The 20,912-nt window shown below is 42.0% G+C and overlaps 1 protein-coding gene across 1 annotated transcript in view; it reads left to right on the top strand.

Annotated features, from left to right (window-relative positions):
• LOC135550803 (rho GTPase-activating protein 32-like) overlaps positions 1-20,912 on the top strand; it is a 242,205-nt gene that overhangs the window by 102,829 nt on the left and 118,464 nt on the right. The window contains exon 3 of the mRNA XM_064981925.1: positions 19,668-19,776. Within this exon, the coding sequence (XP_064837997.1) occupies positions 19,668-19,776 (109 nt within the window). The remainder of the gene's footprint in view (positions 1-19,667; positions 19,777-20,912) is intronic.

Genomic DNA, 20,912 nt, shown 5'->3' with positions numbered 1-20,912 from the left:
CAAGTACTACTTAAGTTGTTTTTTTTGGTATCTCTACTTTACTATTTTTTTTGACAACTTTTACTTCACTACATTCCTAAAGAAAATACTGTATTTTTTACATCGTACATTATCCCTGACACCTAAAAGTACTCATTTTGAATGCTTAGCAGGACAGGAAAATGGTCCAATTCACGCACTTGTCAAGAGAACATCCCTAATCATCCCTACTGCCTCTGATCTGGAGGACTCAGTAAACACATGCTTTGTTTGTAAATTATGTCTGAGTGTTGGTGTGCCCCTGGCTATCCATACATTAAAAAAATAACAAGAAAATAAAATGGTGCCATCTGGTTTGCTTAATACAAGGAATTTGAAATTATATAATAATTAAGTATATTTTACATTTACTTTGATACTTAAGTATATTTAAAACCAAATACGTTTAGAGTTTTACTCTGGTATTTTACTGGGTGAATTTCACTTTTACTTAATTATCTATTAACTTTCTTTTACTCAAGTATGGCAATTGGGTATTTTATTCCACCACTGCAATTGAGTGCAGGAAATTTTGAAATTAAAAAAGTGCTGAAATTTGTTTTGGTTGTAGTTGAATTGAACAGTATAAAACAATCAGAATGGAGAAAGACTCATTGAAATCACTTATGCATGTGTTGCCACCCTAAGATCATTCACTACTCATAAATCTACTCATGTAGAACTTTAATTATTCAAAAACGATTTTTTTAAATGTAATTTTAAATACTGTGCTATATTTTGCCCATATGGCCCAGCCCTATTCTGGACTTGGGGACTGTGCGTGCAGAGACCTCTTGTGGCATGTCCTGTGGGGTATGCATGGGTGTCCAAGCTGTTTGCCAGTAGTTCAAACAGAGAGCTCAGTGCATTCAACATGTCAATACCTCTCATAAATACATTCGCCCTCCTTGTACATCTATGTGCAATACATGCTGCTCTGTTCTGGACCAACTGCAATTTGCATATGTTTTTCTTTGCTGAACATGACCACACAACTGGGCATTAGTCCAGGTGTGACAAAAATAGGGCCTGTAGGACCTGTTTGGTTGATTGAGATGTCAAGAAAGCAGAGCAATGCCTTTTCCTTGTTCCACAGTAGGCCGTCATTGTAAATAATAATTTGTTCTTAATTGACTTGCCTAGATAAATAAAATAAATAAAGGATTTCACCCAGCAGTTTAATCTTAACTTGCTCAATCGCCACATTATTCAATAATAGATCTAGATGAGGTTTAATTGGGTTGCGTGAGTACTCTGCAGGCTTTATTCTTTGTTCTATTAGATGGGTATCTCTCAATCCATGAAAGGGCAGAGAATGTAAGTCCATAATACCTACATTTCTCAGCAATAGGTTATGATCAATAATAGCAAAAACTACACTAAAGTCTAACAAAGTACCTCCCACAATCTTCTTAATATCTATTTATTTCAGCCAATCACGTCATTTGAGTCAGTGCTGAGCATGTTTTTTTTTTTTTTTTTTATATATATTTTTTTTACACCCCTTTTTTATCCCCAATTTCATGGTATCCAATTGTTGTAGATAGGTATCTCTCTCTTGTAGATAGCTACTATCTTGTCTCTTCGCTACAACTCCCTTACGGGCTCGGGAGAGACGAAGGTTGAAAGTCAAGCATGCGTCCTCCGATACACAACCCAACCAGCCGTACTGCTTCTTAACACAGCGCACACCAATGTGTCGGAGGGTACACCGTGCACCTGGCAACCTTGGTTAGCGCACACTGTGCCCGGCCCGCTACAGGAGTCGCTGGTGCGCGATGAGACAACCACTGCGCCACCCGGGAGGCCGCAGTGCTGAGCATGTTGAGTGCCCTTCCTTATAAGCATGCTGAAAGTCCGTTGACAATTTTTCTGTAAAATTACATTGGTCAAGCACCATAAAAAAAAAAGATTGCTAAGCACCGGTAACAGGCTGGTTTTGATATTCTTGGGCAGCAGAATGACCTTTGCCTGGCTAGAGGGCACACACCATTTTGTAAGCTTAAATTGAAGATGTCGCTATGTATTCCGCTACCAACCTCGGGAATTTACCATCCATGTTGTCGGTACCAGGCGGCTTGTCCTTATTTCACCTCTTCCATACACTGAGGTATAACAAGAACTGGAGACTGCGTCCAATATGTTTGACTGCTGTTTTCAAGGTAATCCACTCACGTTTGCATATGCTGATTCATGGACCATTTATCTGGGTTGCATCTGGTTTATACGGACCAACACCACATGCATATTAGCACTCAGCACAGGGTGCAGTGACGACATCATCACGTCATCCAAAAACACGAGACATTGGATGAATATAAAATGTTAATATCTTCGTCTGAGAGTGATGGGAACAAAAAATCTGCCTCGTGACAATTATTTGATTAATTCAATGGATGTTTTGTGCGCAAAGTTGCTGACTAAAGTGTCTTATTAGGAATGTTCAAATCTGACTTCTCTTTGAGGCCGTCAATGGAAATGGTCTTTCTGGGCCGGGCATCAGTTAAATATCAGTACTGAAGCAAACTGTAGGAGCAGTAGAAACCATGCTTCTAGACTGGAACCCTGGCCCCTTACCACCACACCAACTTTGTGGAACTCAAAACTACAGTGCTCGTCTTTCATTATTTGGTCCGAAATGCATGAATATGAAGGCTCAGACATTGGTCTTTCTAGGTATGGCTATTATGATAACTACCTTCGATGGGTGTGGATACTGCTTTACAGCAGATTTCTACAGCATTTGTAAAGATATGGTAAATACACCCGGATGATTTAGTTCCTTTTCTGTTCGTAAATACCCTGGTAGGTTGACTGAAAACCGGAACCAAATTGCAGACATCTTGGAAGTTTCTCTTTGAGTGGATAGCTTGATGACAACCAGTCAATATTTAGGACACCCAGAAAATATACCTCTGTTGATATCACATACATTATTGAGAATTTTATACACATAGTCCAAATACTGACTTTTAGCACTTGGTGGTATTTAGCAATTTCCTATGAGAATAGGCTTTAGGTGAAGCCGATAAACCTGATATTACTTCCACATCATCTGACATGAGATCTCTGTTTATCATATGAATCCATAAGCATGGGCACCCTCCTGACTAACTTGCCCTTCAAATACACCTCTGCTGTTTTAAATCCAGGATCTCAGCGATCACTGCCTCATTGCCTGCATACGCTATGGGTCCACGGTCAAACGACCACCCAACATCACTGTCAAACGCTCCCTAAAACACTGCGAGCGGGCCTTTCTAATCGACCTGTCCAGGGTATCCTGGGAGGAGATTGACCTCATCCCGTCAGTCAAAGACACCTGGTTGTTCTTTAAAAGTAATTTCCTCATCTTTAAATAAGCATACCCCTTTCAAAAATGTTAGAACTAAGATATAACAGATATAGCCCTTGGTTCACTCCAGACCTGACTGCCCTCGACCAGCACAAAAACATCCTGTGGCAGACTGCACTAGCTTCGAATAGCCCCCGCGATATGCAACTTTTCAGAGAAGTCAGGACCCAATACACACAGTCAGTCAGGAAAGCAAAGGCTGTCTTTTTCAAAAAGAAATTTGCAACCTGTAGCTCTAACTCCAAAAAGATTTGAGACACTGTAAAGTCCATGGAGAATAAGAGCACCTTCTCCCAGCTGCCCACTGCACTAAGGCTAGGTAACACTGTCACCACCGATAAAGCCACAATAATTGAGAATTTCAATAAGTTTCTCTCCATGGCTGGCCATGCTTTCCTCCTGGCTACCCCGGCTAACGGCTCCTCACCTCCCACAGTTACTTGCCCAAGCCTCCCCAGCTTCTCCTTCACCCAAATCCATATAGCAGATGTTCTGAAAGAGCTGCAAAACCTGGACCCGTACACATCAGCTGGGCTAGACAATCTGGACCCTCTCTTTCTAAAATTATCCGCTGCCATTGTTGCAACCCCTATTACCAGTCTGTTCAACCTCTCTTTCGTATTGTCCGAGATCCCTAAAGATTGGAAAGATACCGCGGTCATCCCCCTCTTCAAAGGGGGTGACACTCTAGACCCAAACTGTTATAGACCTATATCCATCCTGCCCTGCCTTTCTAAAGTATTTGAAAGCCAAGTTAATAAACAGATCACTGACCATTTCGAATCCCACCGTACCTTCTCTGCTGTGCAATCCGGTTTTCGAGCTGGTCACAGGTGCACCTCAGCCACGCTCAAGGTACTAAACGATATCATAACCGCCACCGATAAAAGACAGTACTGTGCAGCCGTCTTCATCGACCTGGCCAAGGCTTCCGACTCTGTCAATCACCGTATTCTTATTGGCAGACTCAACAGCCTTGGTTTCTCAGACTGCCTCGCCTGGTTCACCAACTTCTTCTCAGACAGAGTTCAGTGTGTCAAATCAGAGGGCTTGTTGTCCAGACGTCTGGCAGTCTCTATGTGGGTACCACAGGGTCAATTCTCGGGCCGACTATTTTCTCTGTATATATCAATGATGTCGCTCTTGCTGCGGGTGATTCTCTGATCCACCTCTACGCAGACGACACCATTCTGTATACATCTAGCCCTTCATTGGACACTGTGTTAACTAACTTCCAAACGAGCTTCAATGCCATACAACACTACTTTTGTGGCCTCCAACTGCTCTTAAACGCTAGTAAAACCAAATGCATCCTGTTCAACCGTTCGTTGCCTGCACCCGCCCGACTAGCATCACTACTCTTGATGGTTCTGACTTAGAATATGTGGACAACATCAAACACCTAGGTGTCTGGCCAGACTGTAAAGTCTTCTTCAGACTCATATTAAACATCTCCAATTCAAAATTCAATCTAGAATCGGCTTCCTATTTCGCAACAAAGCCTCCTTCACTCAAGCCGCCAAACATACCCTCGTAAAACTGACAATCCTACCGATCCTCGACTTTGGCGATGTCATTTACAAAATAGCTTCCGATACTCTACTGCGCAAACTGGATGCAGTCTATCACAATGCCACCCGTTTTGTCACCAGAGCCCCTTATACCACCCATCTGTATGCTCTAGTTGGCTGGCCCTCGCTACATATTCGTCGCCAGACCCACTGGCTCCGGGTCATCTATAAGTCTTTGCTAGGTATAGCTCCGCCTTATCTCAGCTCGCTGGTCACGATAACAACACCCACCCGTAGCACACACTCCAGCAGGTATATCTCACTGGTCATCCCCAAAGCCAACACCCCCTTTGGCCACCTTTCCTTCCAGTTCTCTGCTGCCACTGACTGGAATGAATTGCAAAAATTGCTGAAGCTGGAGACTTATATTTCCCTCACTAACTTTAAACATCATCTTTCTGAGCAGCTAACCGATCGCTGCAGCTGTACATAGCCCATCTGTAAATAGCCCACCCAATCTACCTACCTCATCCCCATAGTTTTTTATTTACTTTTCTGCTCTTTTGCACATCACTTGCACATCACTATCTGATCATCTATCACTCCAGTGTTAATTTGCTAAATTGTAATTACTTCGCTACTATGGCCCATTTATTGCCTTACATCCTCACGCCATTTGCACACTGTATATAGATTTTCTTTTTTTCCCTATTGTGTTACTGTCTGTACGTTTGTTTATTCCATGTGGTACTCTGTTGTTGTTTGTGTCGCACTGCTTTGCTTTATCTTAGCCAGGTCGCAGTTGTAAATAAGAACTTGTTCTCAACTAGCTTACCTGGTTAAATAAAGGTAAAATAAAAAATAAGTTTATGCAGAGTCACTTTAACTATACATTCATGTACATACTACCTCAATTAGCTTGACTAACTGGTGCCCCCGGCACTGGCTGCCTCGAAGATAGGGTTTTCTGCGAAGGGCAACTAGGGCCTCCGTTGGCTCGGTGGTCTGAAATCGCGGAAATCCCGCTGTAAGGCGGTCCTCAATTGGGGACAGAGGGCACGGTCTGCCAGCTGAAGGAGGACCAAACTCGAGGTACCCCGGTTAATCGGCAGGGCCGATTTTCAAGTTGTCATAACAATTAGTAATCAGCATTTTTGGACACCGATTATGGCCGAAGACATTCCATGAGGAGACTACGTGGCAGGCTTGACCACCTGTATCACGAGTGCAGCAATGAGCCAAGATAAGTTGCTCATTAGTATTTAAACGTATCTTATAAAAAACAATCAATCTTCACATAATCACTAGTTACACATGGTTGATGATATTACTATTTTGTAATAGTATTTTTATTGGAATTTCACAGTTTTCACCCAAATTAAGAGATACAAGAACAGAGACAAGGGACACAGAACAAAAACAAATCACCATCATTGCCTCTCTCAATACATACATTTTAAACAAACTTACAAACAGAAATTAAACAAAAAAAGCTCAGTTTAAACCAAGAGGTTAGGTTCCACACTTGGAACGTACAGTGTAGTTCTAAAATACATAGATCCCCGCCATTCTAAGTGAATCCTTGCAGCATAATAGCTAATACATCAGGTTCTAGGTAATTTAGATAAGGTTCCCATACTTTGTAGAACTGGTCTGTTTTAGAATGGAATGTACATGTCAGATATTCCAGAGGCACCCATTCAAATAGTATCTTATGCCAATCTTTAATAGAAGGGACCTTATCACTAATCCACTGTAAAAGGATGTTTTTCCTCACTGCGAAAGTAAGGATGTTGTAAAGCCTCCTTTTACCCACAGAAGTAACATGCCTACTAGGGAGACCTAACAATAAAGAAACTGGGTCCAGCTCTAGATCAACCCCTAGGATCTTTTCAATTTCTTGCAGAACACCAGACCAGTATCTTTGTATTTTGGTACATGACCATAAATGTGTAATGTGTTTGGGTGCCTGTATCAGTTTTGCATTTAAGACACTGAGGGGAAGAGGAAGTGGGGCTAAAAGCATGTCTGCGATTTGGGGATATATGCAATCTGTGTATTATTCTTAATTGGATTGCTCTAGTACGGTTGCATATAGATATTGTTTTTGCATATCTCCAAATGTCCTCCCACGTCTCTTCGTCAATAGTAACAGACAATTCTTTCTCCTACACTTGTTTCACACTGTGTGTTGACAGCAGAAAAGGACCTTAAAGTATCATAAAACAGACTTACAGACATTTTCCTTTGTGGGAGAAAAAGCATTTTTTCAATGACAGACATATCAGGATTACAAATTAAGGTGGTGCTCTTCAGAATATAATGTCTTACTTGTAGGAAGCGGAAAAAGTCCTGCTTTGGGAGTCGATATTTCTTGACCATCTGCTCAAATGACAACAAAATCTTATCAGCAAATAAGTCATTTAGCCTGCGTATGCCCTTATTAAGCCATAAGTTAAAACGAGCATCCAGCAATCCTGGACTGAAATCTGGGTTATTAAGAATTGGGGTAAGAGCAGAGGTTAGTTTGGACCTACCCAGGAAGCGTTGAACTGACCTCCATACTTTGAGTGTGTTAAGTGTAACGAGATTATTGCAGTGACCAAATAGAGGAGTCATCATTTGTGATCCAGTCAGAAATATAACAAAGGTGGGCACACCATTGATAGAACCTGATATTGGGCAGGTCCAAGCCGCCCATAGAACTTGACAGCAGCAATATTGCCATCTTAAGTCTTGGCTTGCTTTTACTCCATATAAAGGAACTTAGCCATCCATTTACATCCTTTATTACTGTATTGGAGAGTAATACTGGGATCATTTGAATTGGGTAAAGTAGCCTAGGTAAGATGTTCATTTTCAAAAGGGATATTCTACCCAACCAAGAAACCGGGAGAGAGTTCCAGCGCTCCAGATCCAGTCTTATTGTATCAAACAAGGGAACAAAATTGGCTTTGTACATTAGCTGGAATTTTGGAGTTACAAATATCCCCAGATACATGAAACCTGAGGGAGACCATTTAAAAGGGAAGTGGGGAGAAGTATTAGGTACCGAGTGTAGGCTACCAAGTGGCATAGCCTCTGACTTAGTAAGGTTAATCTTATAGCCTGAGAATTCGCTGAATAATTCAATAATATTAATAAGAGATGTAATTGAAGTCTCGGGACTAGAGATGAATATCAGGACATCATCAGCATACAAGCTTATTTTATGGTGAACATCACCAATGAGCAGCCCCTGTATAGCAGGCGTTACCCTGATGGCCTCGGCCAGTGGTTCCATAACGAGTGCAAAGAGGAGGGGGGATAAAGGACAGCCCTGTCTGGTACCTCGGTGTATAGAGAAGCTATTTGACCTTAGCCCATTTAGTAAGGACAGCAGCCTGAGGGTCATCATATAAAACTTTCACCCATTTTATAAAGTTGTCCCCCAGACCAAATTTATTTAGAGCAAATAATAGGTAAGACCACTCCACACGATCAAATGCTTTCTCAGCATCTAGGGAGAGCACAAGACCATCCACAGCACTTTGTTTGTAGGCTTGAATTACATTAAGAAGCCGCCTAACATTGTTGCATGACTTACGGCCCCTAATGAAGCCAGTTTGGTCTCCTTTCACAATTAGTGGCAGTAAGTCCTCTAATCTTGTGGCTAGGATTTTAGAAAGCAATTTTCTATCCACATTCAGGAGGGAAATTGGTCTGTACGAAGAACAAGACTCTGGACATTTTCCCTTTTTGAGAATAAGTGAAATGTTGGCTTCTCAGCGTTTGAGGAAGTTGGTCATTTGAAAATGAGTGGTTAAACATATCACGCAATGGCTCAAGGATCAGGTCATGGAACTCTTTATAGAACTCACTACAAAACCCGTCTGGTCCTGGGGCCTTACCATTTTGCAGATTCTTAATTGCGAACATGATCTCTTCCTTGGTAATAGGGGCATTAAGGAGGGACCTCTGCTCTTCGGAGATTGTAGGGAGCTCAATCTTACAAAAGAAGTTCTACATTTATTTGCGTGCATCCTTTGGCAGTTCTGAGGCATAAAGGTTTGTATAAAATTTCTTAAATGAGTCACTTATCAATTTATTTTCATATAAATGATTACCATCAGGGTCAGTAATAGTAGCAATTGACTGAGAGTCAGCCCTCTTTCTAGCTAGGTATGCCACGTACTTTCCTGGCTTATCGCCATGTTCATATAGCTTTTGCCTGACAAATCTCATTTTCTTTTCAGCGTCCTGTGTTAGGAGAGATTCTAACGTTGATCTAATGACTGATATTTCCTTTAATAGGGCAGGAGTGGGCGTTTTAATATAGTCCTTCTCTTTAGTTCCTAATTCACCCTCTAACATGTTTTGCTTTTTCCGCTTTTTTCGTCTCTTAGTAGCTGTGTATGACATAATCAGACCCCTGGCATACGCTTTACAGGTCTCCCAAAGGAGCGAAGAGTTATCTGTTGATTGAGAGTTAATAAAGAAAAACGCTTTAAACTCTGTAATAAAATATGATGTGAATGTATGGTCTTTAAGAATGGTTGTGTTCAATCTCCAATGTCTTGACCGATTGAATGCCCCGTTGAGTTTTATGTCCAGGATCACCTCAGCATGATCAGATATGACTATGCTTCCTATCCTAGTGGATAAAACAGACTGCAAAGACGTCCTGGGCATAAAAAAATAATCTATTCTTGTCTTACATCCATGAGGTGCAGAGAAAAAAGTGAACTCTCTATTGGAGGGATGAAAGGCTCTCCAGACATCCGCATACCCCAGATCATCACAAATAGCTTTAAGTGACTTAGCTTGAGGAGAGAGTGAAGCTATACCGCTGGGAAACCTATCAATAAGGGGGTTCAGCAAGCAGTTAAAATCTCCTTTTCACTGCAGTGTCCGAGTTTAATTCTGAAAAATCTAGAAACGCCTTAGTGAGGAAATCAGGGGGGTGAGCAGGGGGGAAGTAAATATTCATTATGGAAATGTTCTGCCCTTGTACCATTAATTATAACAAAGCGACCACATTTATCTTTCACACAATTCAAGACCTTAAGTGGTAAGTTCTTTTTCACCAGAATTGCTACACCTCTACTTCTGGAGGTAAATGATGAGAAAAACACTTGACCAAACCCCCCTTGTTGTAATTTCAGGTGCTCCTTATCATCCAAATGAGTTTCTTGCAACAGGGCAATGTCAATATTTTCTTTTTTTTTAAAAGACAGAACTTTCTTCCTTTTAATGGGGTTATGGCTCCCTCTAATGTTCCATGTACATACACACAGTCTATTACCTGCCATTGTATCTTGACCATTCAATATCCAGACTGGATCCTACTGTAAAAGTGGGGTGGTACCTTTTTCCATGTGTTGAACTCTCCTCTATCTCATTGAGCATAAACAAACTATATGAACCCTGAACTCGAACTATACTAAACCCAAAAATTAAACATGTAAAGATCCAAAAGGGGGTTTTCCCACTAGCTAACATGCAGGGGATTTCAACTCTCCAAGTAGACTCCTAAGTCCGCATTGCCGCTCTATAGCCTCATCCTTTATATGTATGGAAAAGAAAATCAATAAAAGAAAATTGAGGCTCTTCCACCAAAAACCAAGCTTGGGCACCAATATGGATTCACACATATCTCAGCCTGAGCTATAGCGGCTATTACTTTAGCAAGAAAAATAATAAAGATACGAATATTACTGATCCGGAGCACGTGAGGACTCACACAACTGTTTCATGATCAGATTCAACCAAAAATAAACAAAGTTATTCAATACTGTGGAGGTGCAGCTTGAAGTTATTTACCCGAGAGAGTCAATAAACGCAGCAGCCTCTTCAGGTGTGTAAAGCTTTCTAGGTGATCCGTTGACCATAATCTTCAATGTGGCCGGGTACAACAGTGCGTAGTCCATCTTCATTCTCCTGAGTCGAGCCTTCGCCTCATCAAACGCTTTGCGTCTTCGTACAACCGCTGTGGAGTAATTATTGAAGAATGAGACCTTTGGACCTTTATGTTGACTACCATCAGAGCCGATGTTTCTAGCCGCATCCATGACACGCTGCTTGTCGTTGAAGTTGTGGAACTTTATAACCACCGGCCGTGGGCGCTGATTTGGGACCGGGTATCGGTGCTTGAGAGCGATGGGCTCTGTCCAGCTTCACCCGACCAGCCTTAGTGTCCATTTGTAGGTAGCCAGGGATCCATTCCTCAAAGAATTTTACTGAACGTGTTTCTTCAGATTTTTCCGGGAGTCCCACAACACGAATATTGCATCTGCGTCCTCGATTATCCAAGTCGTCAATGTGCTCCGCCATTTCGCGCACCTGTTTCTCAAGTGCTTTTATCTTAGCGTCCATAGATGTAGTTGAAGTTTCCACTGCAGCAATTCTTCCCTCCGCCTCAACACGTTCCACAACCCTCTGTATTTCAGCTGAATGGCCTGCTATTGCTTCCAAGACCATTCTTATCTTAGCATCGATCACTTTAGTAATGTTATCAGTCATCCTTTGAATAATCAAGTTCATTGTGCCAGGATCTGCAATGGTGTTAGCTTCGCTAACGTTAGCTAGCTCCTCATGCACATCCACAGGGGTGGTGGTTTTGGTCGACTTCTTAGTAGTTCTATTGGGCATGTTGTCGGAGATTTTTGCGAAATAGTCGTCAAGACTCATTATATGGTAACTTATTTAGCCAATTCTACCACTTTTTCAAGCTAGGAGATTAATGTAAGAATATAAATTTACGAAAGCCACGAGAGCTCGCTGAAACACAGTGTTCTCTCTACGGCGCCATTTTGTCCCCCCGATATTACTATTTTAACTAGCTTGTCCTGCGTTGCAAATAATCAATGCGGTGCCTGTTAATTTATCATCGAATCACAGCCTACTTCGCCAAACGGGTGATGAGCACATTTGCAAAAACAGCACTGTCGTTGTACTAATGTACCTAACCATGAACATCAATGCCTTTCATAAAGTCAATACACAGAAGTATATATTTTTTTACACCTGCATACTTAGTTAAAAGAAATTCATGTTAGCAGGCAATATTGTGGTGTCACTTCTCTTGCGTTCTGTGCAAGCAGTGTCAGGGTATATGCAGCAGTTTGGGCCGCCTGGCTCGTTGCGAACTGTGTGAAGACCATTTCTTCCTAACCAAGACCGTAATTAATTTTGTTTTCTAAGTGATAGTTTCCGGATTTTGCCATATTAATGATCAAAGGCTCATATTTCTGTGTTTTTATTATATTATAATTAAGTCTATGATTTGATATTTGATAGAGCAGTCTGACTGAGTGGTGGTGGGCAGCAGCAGGCTCGTAAGCATTCATTCAAACAGCACTTTCCTGCGTTTGCCAGCAGCTCTTAGCAATGCTTGAAGCACAGTGCTGTTTATGACTTCAAGCCTATCAACTCCCGAGATCAGGCTGGCAATACTATAGTGCCTATAAAAACATCCAATAGTCAAAGGTATATGAAATACAAATGGTATAGAGAGAAATATTCCTCTAACTATAACCTAAAACTTCTTAACTGGGAATATTGATGACTGTTAAAAGGAACCACCAGCTTTCATGTGTTCTCATGTTCTGAGCAAGGAACTTAAACGTTCGATTTTTTACATGGCACATATTGCACTTTTACTTTCTTCTCCAGCACTGTGTTTTTGCATTATTTAAACAAAATTGAACATGTTTAATTATTTATTGGAGGCTAAATTGATTTTATTGATGTATTATATTTATTTGAGGCTAAATTGATTTTATTGATGTATTATATTAAGTTAAAATAAGTGTTCATTCAGTATTGTTGTAATTGTCATTATTACAAATAAATATATATAAATAAATATATATATATATATATATATGAATAAATAAATATAAATATATATGAATATATATAAATAAATATAAATGAATATAAATATAAATAAATATATATAAAGAAATATATATATAAATATATATATATAAATATATATATATAAATATATATAAATAAATATATATAAATAAATATATATAAATAAATATATATATATTTATAAATAAATATATATATATTTATATATATATATTTATTTATTTATAATTATATATATATTTATTTATATATATTTATTTATTTATATATATTTATTTATATATATTTATTTATATATATATATATTTATTTATATTTTTAAATAAATATATATATATATTTATAAATATATATAAATAAATAAATCGTCCAATGTAATCGGTATCGCCTTTTTCTTTGGTCCTCCAATAATCGGTATCGGCGTTGAAAAGTCACAATCGGTTGACCTCTAGACCAGATTGGTGGACGTGGTTAGAGGGACTGATGTTGTCGCCCTGTTGGTTGATGTTGGAGATCACTTCCCTGGAATCGGTTTCTCCCCTTAACCCTTTGACACGTACCAACAAACGGGTGTGATCATTCTACAGTAGTCCCTGCAGTGTACGCTGTGATTAGAGAGCTTATGTAGAACGTCCAATTTCGATTGATGCAACAGTCAGCGTTTGATCTGGCAACACTGTTTGTTTCACAAACATTTTGCGCTAACATAGTCCTTACAAAGTTATGCCCTGAATGTTACCAGCTTATTTTTGGATGCAATTTTCAGATATTCACAGAAGTAGCGACTGCAAAACACAATCATCCAAACCGGAAAATGTAGGCTACATTACTCGTAGGCTACACATAGACCAAGATGGTGTAGCACTAAGACGTGTCGTGTCCCTTGTATATATCGTCTTTTTTCGTTTTTACATATTTTTCTTCGCATATCTTTTAAAACATTTTGCTAAACCTCAGCTTCCAAATACTCTCCTGCAACCCGCCTCACCCAATGTAGCTATTTTTCCTAAAGTATTTATATTTACTTCGGAACCGGAACCCCTCAACTGAAGCTAGCCAGCTAACTACCAGCTATGCTAGTGTTCTTCAGCTAACCGGTCATCAGCTAACCTTTGGCTCGGAAAGCTCTCGCCAGTTCAAACAACGCGACTCCAACCAGAGCATATCGGACCTATTTATTTTTTATCCCCGGATTCCCACCGCAAACGGAACATCTTTCAGCTGGATCTTCATAACTAGCTATCTAGCTAAACCGCAACCCCGGATGATTACTCCTGGCTAGCGTTTCCACCCACTTAGCTTGAAGCTAGACCGGCCAGAGCCCCTGTGCTACCACCGTAGCATACTCCTGGGCTACAATACCTACCACCGTAGCATACTCCTGGGCTACAATACCCGGACCCACGACCGGTCTATCGATGTCACCGCATGAAGAGGAATAAACAGACTCAACCCATCGCGACGTCCCCCAAAGGCTAACTCTCTAGCCCTTGCTATCTCCTTGCTTGCTGTTTCGGCCTGCTAACTGCCAGCTTGTTTAGCCCCGGTCCGCTAACTGCTACCTTGTTTAGCCCCGGTCCGCTAACTGCTACCTTGTTTAGCCCCGGCCTACTAACTGTTAGCTTGTTAGCACAGGCCTGCTAACCGTCAGCATCCCAAACACTCACTGGACCCATATTTACTCTCTATCTCTTCGATTTTTAATTTGTTTATACCTTCCGGTAACCTGCCTCACCCAATGTGATACGGAATCGCTATTATTTTTAATCTTTAGAACACACTCAAGAACCTCCAGAAGCTAACCAGCTAACTAGCTACAAGCTATTTAGTCATTGTTAGTTTTTTTTTACTTGGATAACACTCACCAATCCAGCTTCCCTGGACACGGATCACTTGGCTACATAGCTGATGCACGCTGGACTGTCCATTAATCACGGTACTCCATTCTTGCCTAGTCAACACCATTTTACCTGCTGTTGTTGTCTCACCTACTGTTTTAGCTAGCTTTCCCAATTCAACACCTGTGATTACTGTATGCCTCGCTGTATGTCTCTCTCAAATGTCAATATGCCTTGTATACTGTTGTTCAGGTTAGTTATCATTGTTTTAGTTCACAATGGAGCCCCTAGTTCCACTCTTCATACCCCTGCTACCTCCTCCCACCTCCCACACATGCGGTGACCTCACCCGTTACAACCAGCATGTCCAGAGATACAGCCTCTCTCATCATCACCCAGTGCCTGGGCTTACCTCCGCTGTACCCGCACCCCACCATACCCCTGTCTGCGCATTATGCCCTGAGTATATTCTACCATGCCCAGAAACCTGCTCCTCTTATTCTCTGTCCCCAATGCTTTAGGCGACCAGTTTTGATAGCCTTTAGTCGCACCCTCATACTACTCCTTCTCTGTTCCGCGGGTGATGTGGAGGTAAACCCAGGCCCTGCATGTCCCCATGCATCCTCATTTGTTGACTTCTGTGATCGAAAAAGCCTTGGTTTCATGCATGTCAACATCAGAAGCCTCCTCCCTAAGTTTGTTTTACTCACTGTTTTAGCACACTCTGCTAACCCTGATGTCCTTGCCGTGTCTGAGTCCTGGCTCAGGAAGGCCACCAAAAACTCAGAGATTTCCATACCCAACTATAACTAACATCTTCCGTCAAGATAGAACTGCCAAAGGGGGAGGAGTTGCAGTCTACTGCAGAGATCGCCTGCAAAGTAATGTCATACTTTCCAGGTCCATACCCAAACAGTTCGAACTACTAATTTTGAAAATTACTCTCTCCAGAAATAAGTCTCTCACTGTGGCCGCCTGCTACCGACCCCCCTCAGCTCCCAGCTGTGCCCTGGACACCATTTGTGAATTGATCGCCCCCCATCTAGCTTCAGAGTTTGTTCTTTTTGGTGACCTAAACTGGGATATGCTTAACACCCCGGCAGTCCTACAATCTAAGCTAGATGCCCTCAATCTCACACAAATCATCAAGGAACCCACCAGGTACAACCCTAACTCTGTAAACAAGGGCACCCTCATAGACGTCATCCTGACCAACTGGCCCTCCAAATACACCTCCGCTGTCTTCAACCAGGATCTCAGCGATCACTGCCTCATTGCCTGTATCTGCTACGGAGCCGCAGTCAACGACCAGCCCTCATCACTTTCAAACGCTCCCTAATACACTTCTATGAGCAGGCCTTTCTAATCGACCTAGCCCGGGTATCCTGGAAGGATATTGACCTCATCCCGTCAGTTGAGGATGCCTGGTCATTCTTTAAAAGTAACTTCCTCACCATTTTAGATAAGCATGCTCCGTTCAAAAAAATGCAGAACTAAGAACAGATACAGCCCTTGGTTCACTCCAGACCTGACTGCCCTCGACCAGCACAAAAACATCCTGTGGCGGACTGCAATAGCATCGAATAGTCCCCGCGATATGCAACTGTTCAGGGAAGTCAGGAACCAATACACGCAGTCAGGAAAGCTGAGGCCAGCTTCTTCAGGCAGAAGTTTGCATCCTGTAGCTCCAACTCCAAAAAGTTCTGTGAAGTCCATGGCGAACAAGAGCACCTCCTCTCAGCTGCACACTGCAGGCTAGGTAACACGGTCACCACCGATAAATCCACGATTATCGAAAACTTCAACAAGCATTTCTCAACGGCTGGCCATGCCTTCCGCCTGGCTACTCCAACCTCGGCCAACAGCTCCGCCCCCCCCGCAGCTCCTCGCCCAAGCCCCTCCAGGTTCTCCTTTACCCAAATCCAGATAGCAGATGTTCTGAAAGAGCTGCAAAACCTGGACCCGTACAAATCAGCTGGGCTTGACAATCTGGACCCTCTATTTCTGAAACTATCCGCCGCCATTGTCGCAACCCCTATTACTAGCCTGTTCAACCTCTCTTTCATATCGTCTGAGATCCCCAAGGTTTGGAAAGCTGCCACAGTCATCCCCCTCTTCAATGTGGGAGACACCCTGGACCCAAACTGTTACAGACCTATATCCACCCTGCCCTGCCTATCTAAGGTCTTCGAAAGCCAAGTCAACAAACAGGTCACTGACCATCTCGAATCCCACCGTACCTTCTCTGCTGTGCAATCTGGTTTCCGAGCCGGTCACGGGTGCACCTCAGCCACACTCAAGGTACTAAACGATATCATAACCGCCATCGATAAAAGACAGTACTGTGCAGCCGTCTTCGTCGACCTTGCCAAGTCTTTCGACTCTGTCAATCACCATATTCTTATCGGCAGACAATGTAGCCTCGGTTTTTCGGATGACTGCCTTGCCTGGTTCACCAATTACATTGCAGACAGAGTTCAGTGTGTCAAATCGGAGGGCATGCTGTCCGGTCCTCTGGCAGTCTCTATGGGGGTGCCACAGGGTTCAATTCTCGGGCTGACTCTTTTCTCTGTATATATCAATGATGTTGCTCTTGCTGCGGGCGATTCCCTGATCCACCTCTACGCAGACGACACCATTCTATATACTTCCGGCCCGTCCTTGAACACTGTGCTATCTAACCTCCAAACGAGCTTCAATGCCATACAACACTCCTTCCGTGGCCTCAACTGCTCTTAAACGCTAGTAAAACCAAATGCATGCTTTTCACCCGATCGCTGCCTGCACCCGCATGCCCGACGAGCATCACCACCCTGGATGGTTCCGACCTTGAATATGTGGACATCTATAAGTACCTAGGTGTCTGGCTAGACTGTAAATTCTCCTTCCAGACTCATATCAAACATCTCCAATCGAAAATCAAATCAAGAGTCGGCTTTCTATTCCGCAACAAAGCCTCCTTCACTCACGCCTCCAAACTTACCCTAGTAAAACTGACTATCCTACCGATCCTCGATTCGGCGATGTCATCTACAAAATTGCTTCCAACACTCTACTCAGCAAACTGGATGCAGTTTACCACAGTGCCATCCGTTTTGTCACTAAAGCACCTTATACCACCCACCACTGCGACTTGTATGCTCTAGTCGGCTGGCCCACGCTACATATTCGTCGCCAGACCCACTGGCTCCAGGTCATCTACAAGTCCATGCTCGGTAAAGTTCCGCCTTATCTCAGTTCACTGGTCACGATGGCAACACCCATCCGTAGCACGCGCTCCAGCAGGTGTATCTCACTGATCATCCCTAAAGCCTACACCTCATTTGGCCGCCTTTCGTTCCAGTACTCTGCTGCCTGTGACTGGAAAGAATTGCAAAAATCCCTGAAGTTGGAGACTTTTATCTCCCTCACCAACTTCAAACATGTGCTATCTGAGCAGCTAACCAATCGCTGCAGCTGTACATAGTCTATTGGTAAATAGCCCACCCATTTTCACCTACCTCATCCCCATACTGTTTTTATTTATTTACTTTTCTGCTCTTTTGCACACCAATATCTCTACCTGTACATGACCATCTGATCATTTATCACTCCAGTGTTAATCTGCAAAATTGTAATTATTCGCCTACCTCCTCATGCCTTTTGCACACAATGTATATAGACTCCCCTTTTTTTCTACTTTTTTTCTTATTGACTTGTTAATTGTTTACTCCATGTGTAACTCTGTGTTGTCTGTTCACACTGCTATGCTTTATCTTGGCCAGGTCGCAGTTGCAAATGAGAACTTGTTCTCAACTAGCCTACCTGATTAAATAAAGGTGAAATAAAAAAATAAAAGTAGCGCTAACTGAGGAACGATTGACATAACTCACGCAGTCATATTTAGGTCACTCTTTGCTGACAGAAACCACAAAATGTACAACCTTAAAGTATTTTGTATTGGCACCAGTACTTGAAAACATGTGAATAAAACTGTAAATACATACATACTGTTTGCTACAGTTGAAACAACAACACAATATACAGAAAATAAGGCACTTACTTTGATAGGAACGCACGCACACATGTGAAGTTGTTATTTGTAAGGAAAACAACAATGAAGGCAATGCAAGTGCTAGCCAGAAAATGTGCCAGGGGGAAACATTTGTGCAAGGCTGTGCACTTGATCTGTCAAAACAGTGGGCAAGTGGGAGGACAGTGTGCAACACATCTCATCTGGAGGACACTTTGATCCAATAGCAGATATGCATAAAGATGGTGGCCACCATGTACTTACCACATTTGCTAAGTTCGCAGTGTAATAGTGCTTTTCATTAACTTTTTCTGTATGTATCTGCGTTAGCACAGTAAACGTGATCCTTATTCTAGCTCCAAGGCGGCGGCAATTTGGAAAAACAAAAAATTGTATTGTGCTGATTCATTGGCATATTGAACCGTAGTTTAAAATCTTTGTAGGTAGTACTTAAACAATGAGGTCATATCTGTTCCTCCATATTTATGCACCTTCGTCATTCTGATCAGAGTAGCCTTATTGTTTGATTTTGTGATTTTTTTTTGCGTGATTAAAAACATATAAAATTACTTAAATCTAAAATCTGCTTGTCCTGCAATTAGTTTTACTTGCCCCGGACCCCTGAGCAGTGTTACGCCCTAACCCTGATGTGTCTACATGTGTCTTTCACACACTGTGCGCGTGCATGTGAGTTTCATTCTCAGTGCCCACTGATAGGTTATGACATCTCCTCTAATGTAAATGGTGCATCCATTAACACACCCTGATCAAAGTGCCAACCTCCAGGGTGCCTTATAACTGACACTCATACACTGATATTATATGGTCATGTATTGTCAACTCAATATGGAAGCCACAACTTCTAAGGCACCCTGGTGTGGGTGTGTATGTTTTTAATCTGAAGACTTGCCTGGGAGGACTGGTGGGGTTCTTATCACAGAAAGTGTTTTTGCTAATGTGATAAGAGCAGAAAGTCTCTTGCTCCTTCTCTCTCGCTCTCTAATATTGAGCCAATATATTTAATTGAAATTCAAATTCCCTCACCCTCCCTCCCTCTCACTCTGCTCTAGGGGCCTGAGGCCAGGGCGTCACCCAGAGGAGGATGACATAGTGCCTGAGCTGACCCGCCTTGTCTACCCCCGAGAAAGACCTGACTGGGATGAGACCATCAGTGCCATGGTGAGATGGAGAACACTGGCAGACACACACATTTACATACTACATAAATGTACACACACAGAGACAAACACGTGCACACAAACCCATTACAACGTGTGTGTGTGTGTGTGTGTGTGTATAATCAGCTCTGGAAAAAATTAAGATCACTGCAAAATTATCAGATTCTCTGGTTTTACTTTTTATTGGTATGTGTTTGGGTAAAATGAAAATGTTTGTTTTATTCTCTAAACATAAATATTGCCATTTAGAGCATTTATTTGCAGAAAATGTCAAAATAACAAAGAAGATGCAGAGTTGTCAGACCTCGAATAATGCAAAGAAAATGAGTTCATATTCCTTTTTAAACAACACAATACTAATGATTTAACTTAGGAAGAGTTCAGAAATCAATATTTGGTGGAATAACCCTGATTTTCAATCACAGCTGTCATGTGTCTTGGCATGCTCTCCACCAGACATTCACATTGATGTTGGGTGACTTTATGCCACTCCTGGAGAAAGAATCACATATTCTCCACCAAATTTCACAGTGGGGGTGAGACACTGTGGCTTGTAGGCTTCTCCAGGTCTCGCACCCACTGAAACTTGGTGGAGGATAGGTGATAATCTGCGGGTGCTTCAGCATGGCTGTAATTGGGTAGATTTGTCTTTGAAGGACGCATGAATCAAGCCACGTACAGGGTTGTCCTTGAAGAACACTTGCTTCCTTCTGCTCTGACAATGTTCCCTGACTCTGAGTGAGGATTGGTTTTTCCAGCAGGACAATGCTCCGTGCCACACAGCCAGGTCAATCAAGGTGTGGATGGAGGACCACCAGATCAAGACCCTGTCACGGCCAGCCCAGTCTCCAGACCTGAACTCCATTGAAAAGCTCTGGAATGTGATCAAGAGGAAGATGGATGGTCACAAGCCATCAAACAAAGCTGAGCTGCTTGAATTTTTGTGCCAGGAGTGGCATATTCACCCAACATCAATGTGAAAGACTGGTGGAGAGCATACCAAGACACCCGAAAGCTGTGAGGTCTGACAACACTGCATATTTTTGACCAGACCAAATATATGCTCTAAATAACAATATTTTAATTTGCAGTTTGGGAAAAATGTTGTCAGTAGTTTATAGAATGAAACAAAAATGT

The sequence above is a fragment of the Oncorhynchus masou genome, chromosome 12, assembly GCF_036934945.1.
Source record: "Oncorhynchus masou masou isolate Uvic2021 chromosome 12, UVic_Omas_1.1, whole genome shotgun sequence".
In the NCBI taxonomy this organism is placed as follows: Eukaryota; Metazoa; Chordata; class Actinopteri; order Salmoniformes; family Salmonidae; genus Oncorhynchus; species Oncorhynchus masou.
Note: the sequence above shows the minus strand (reverse complement) of the source record. Positions and strands in the feature narration are given on the sequence as shown.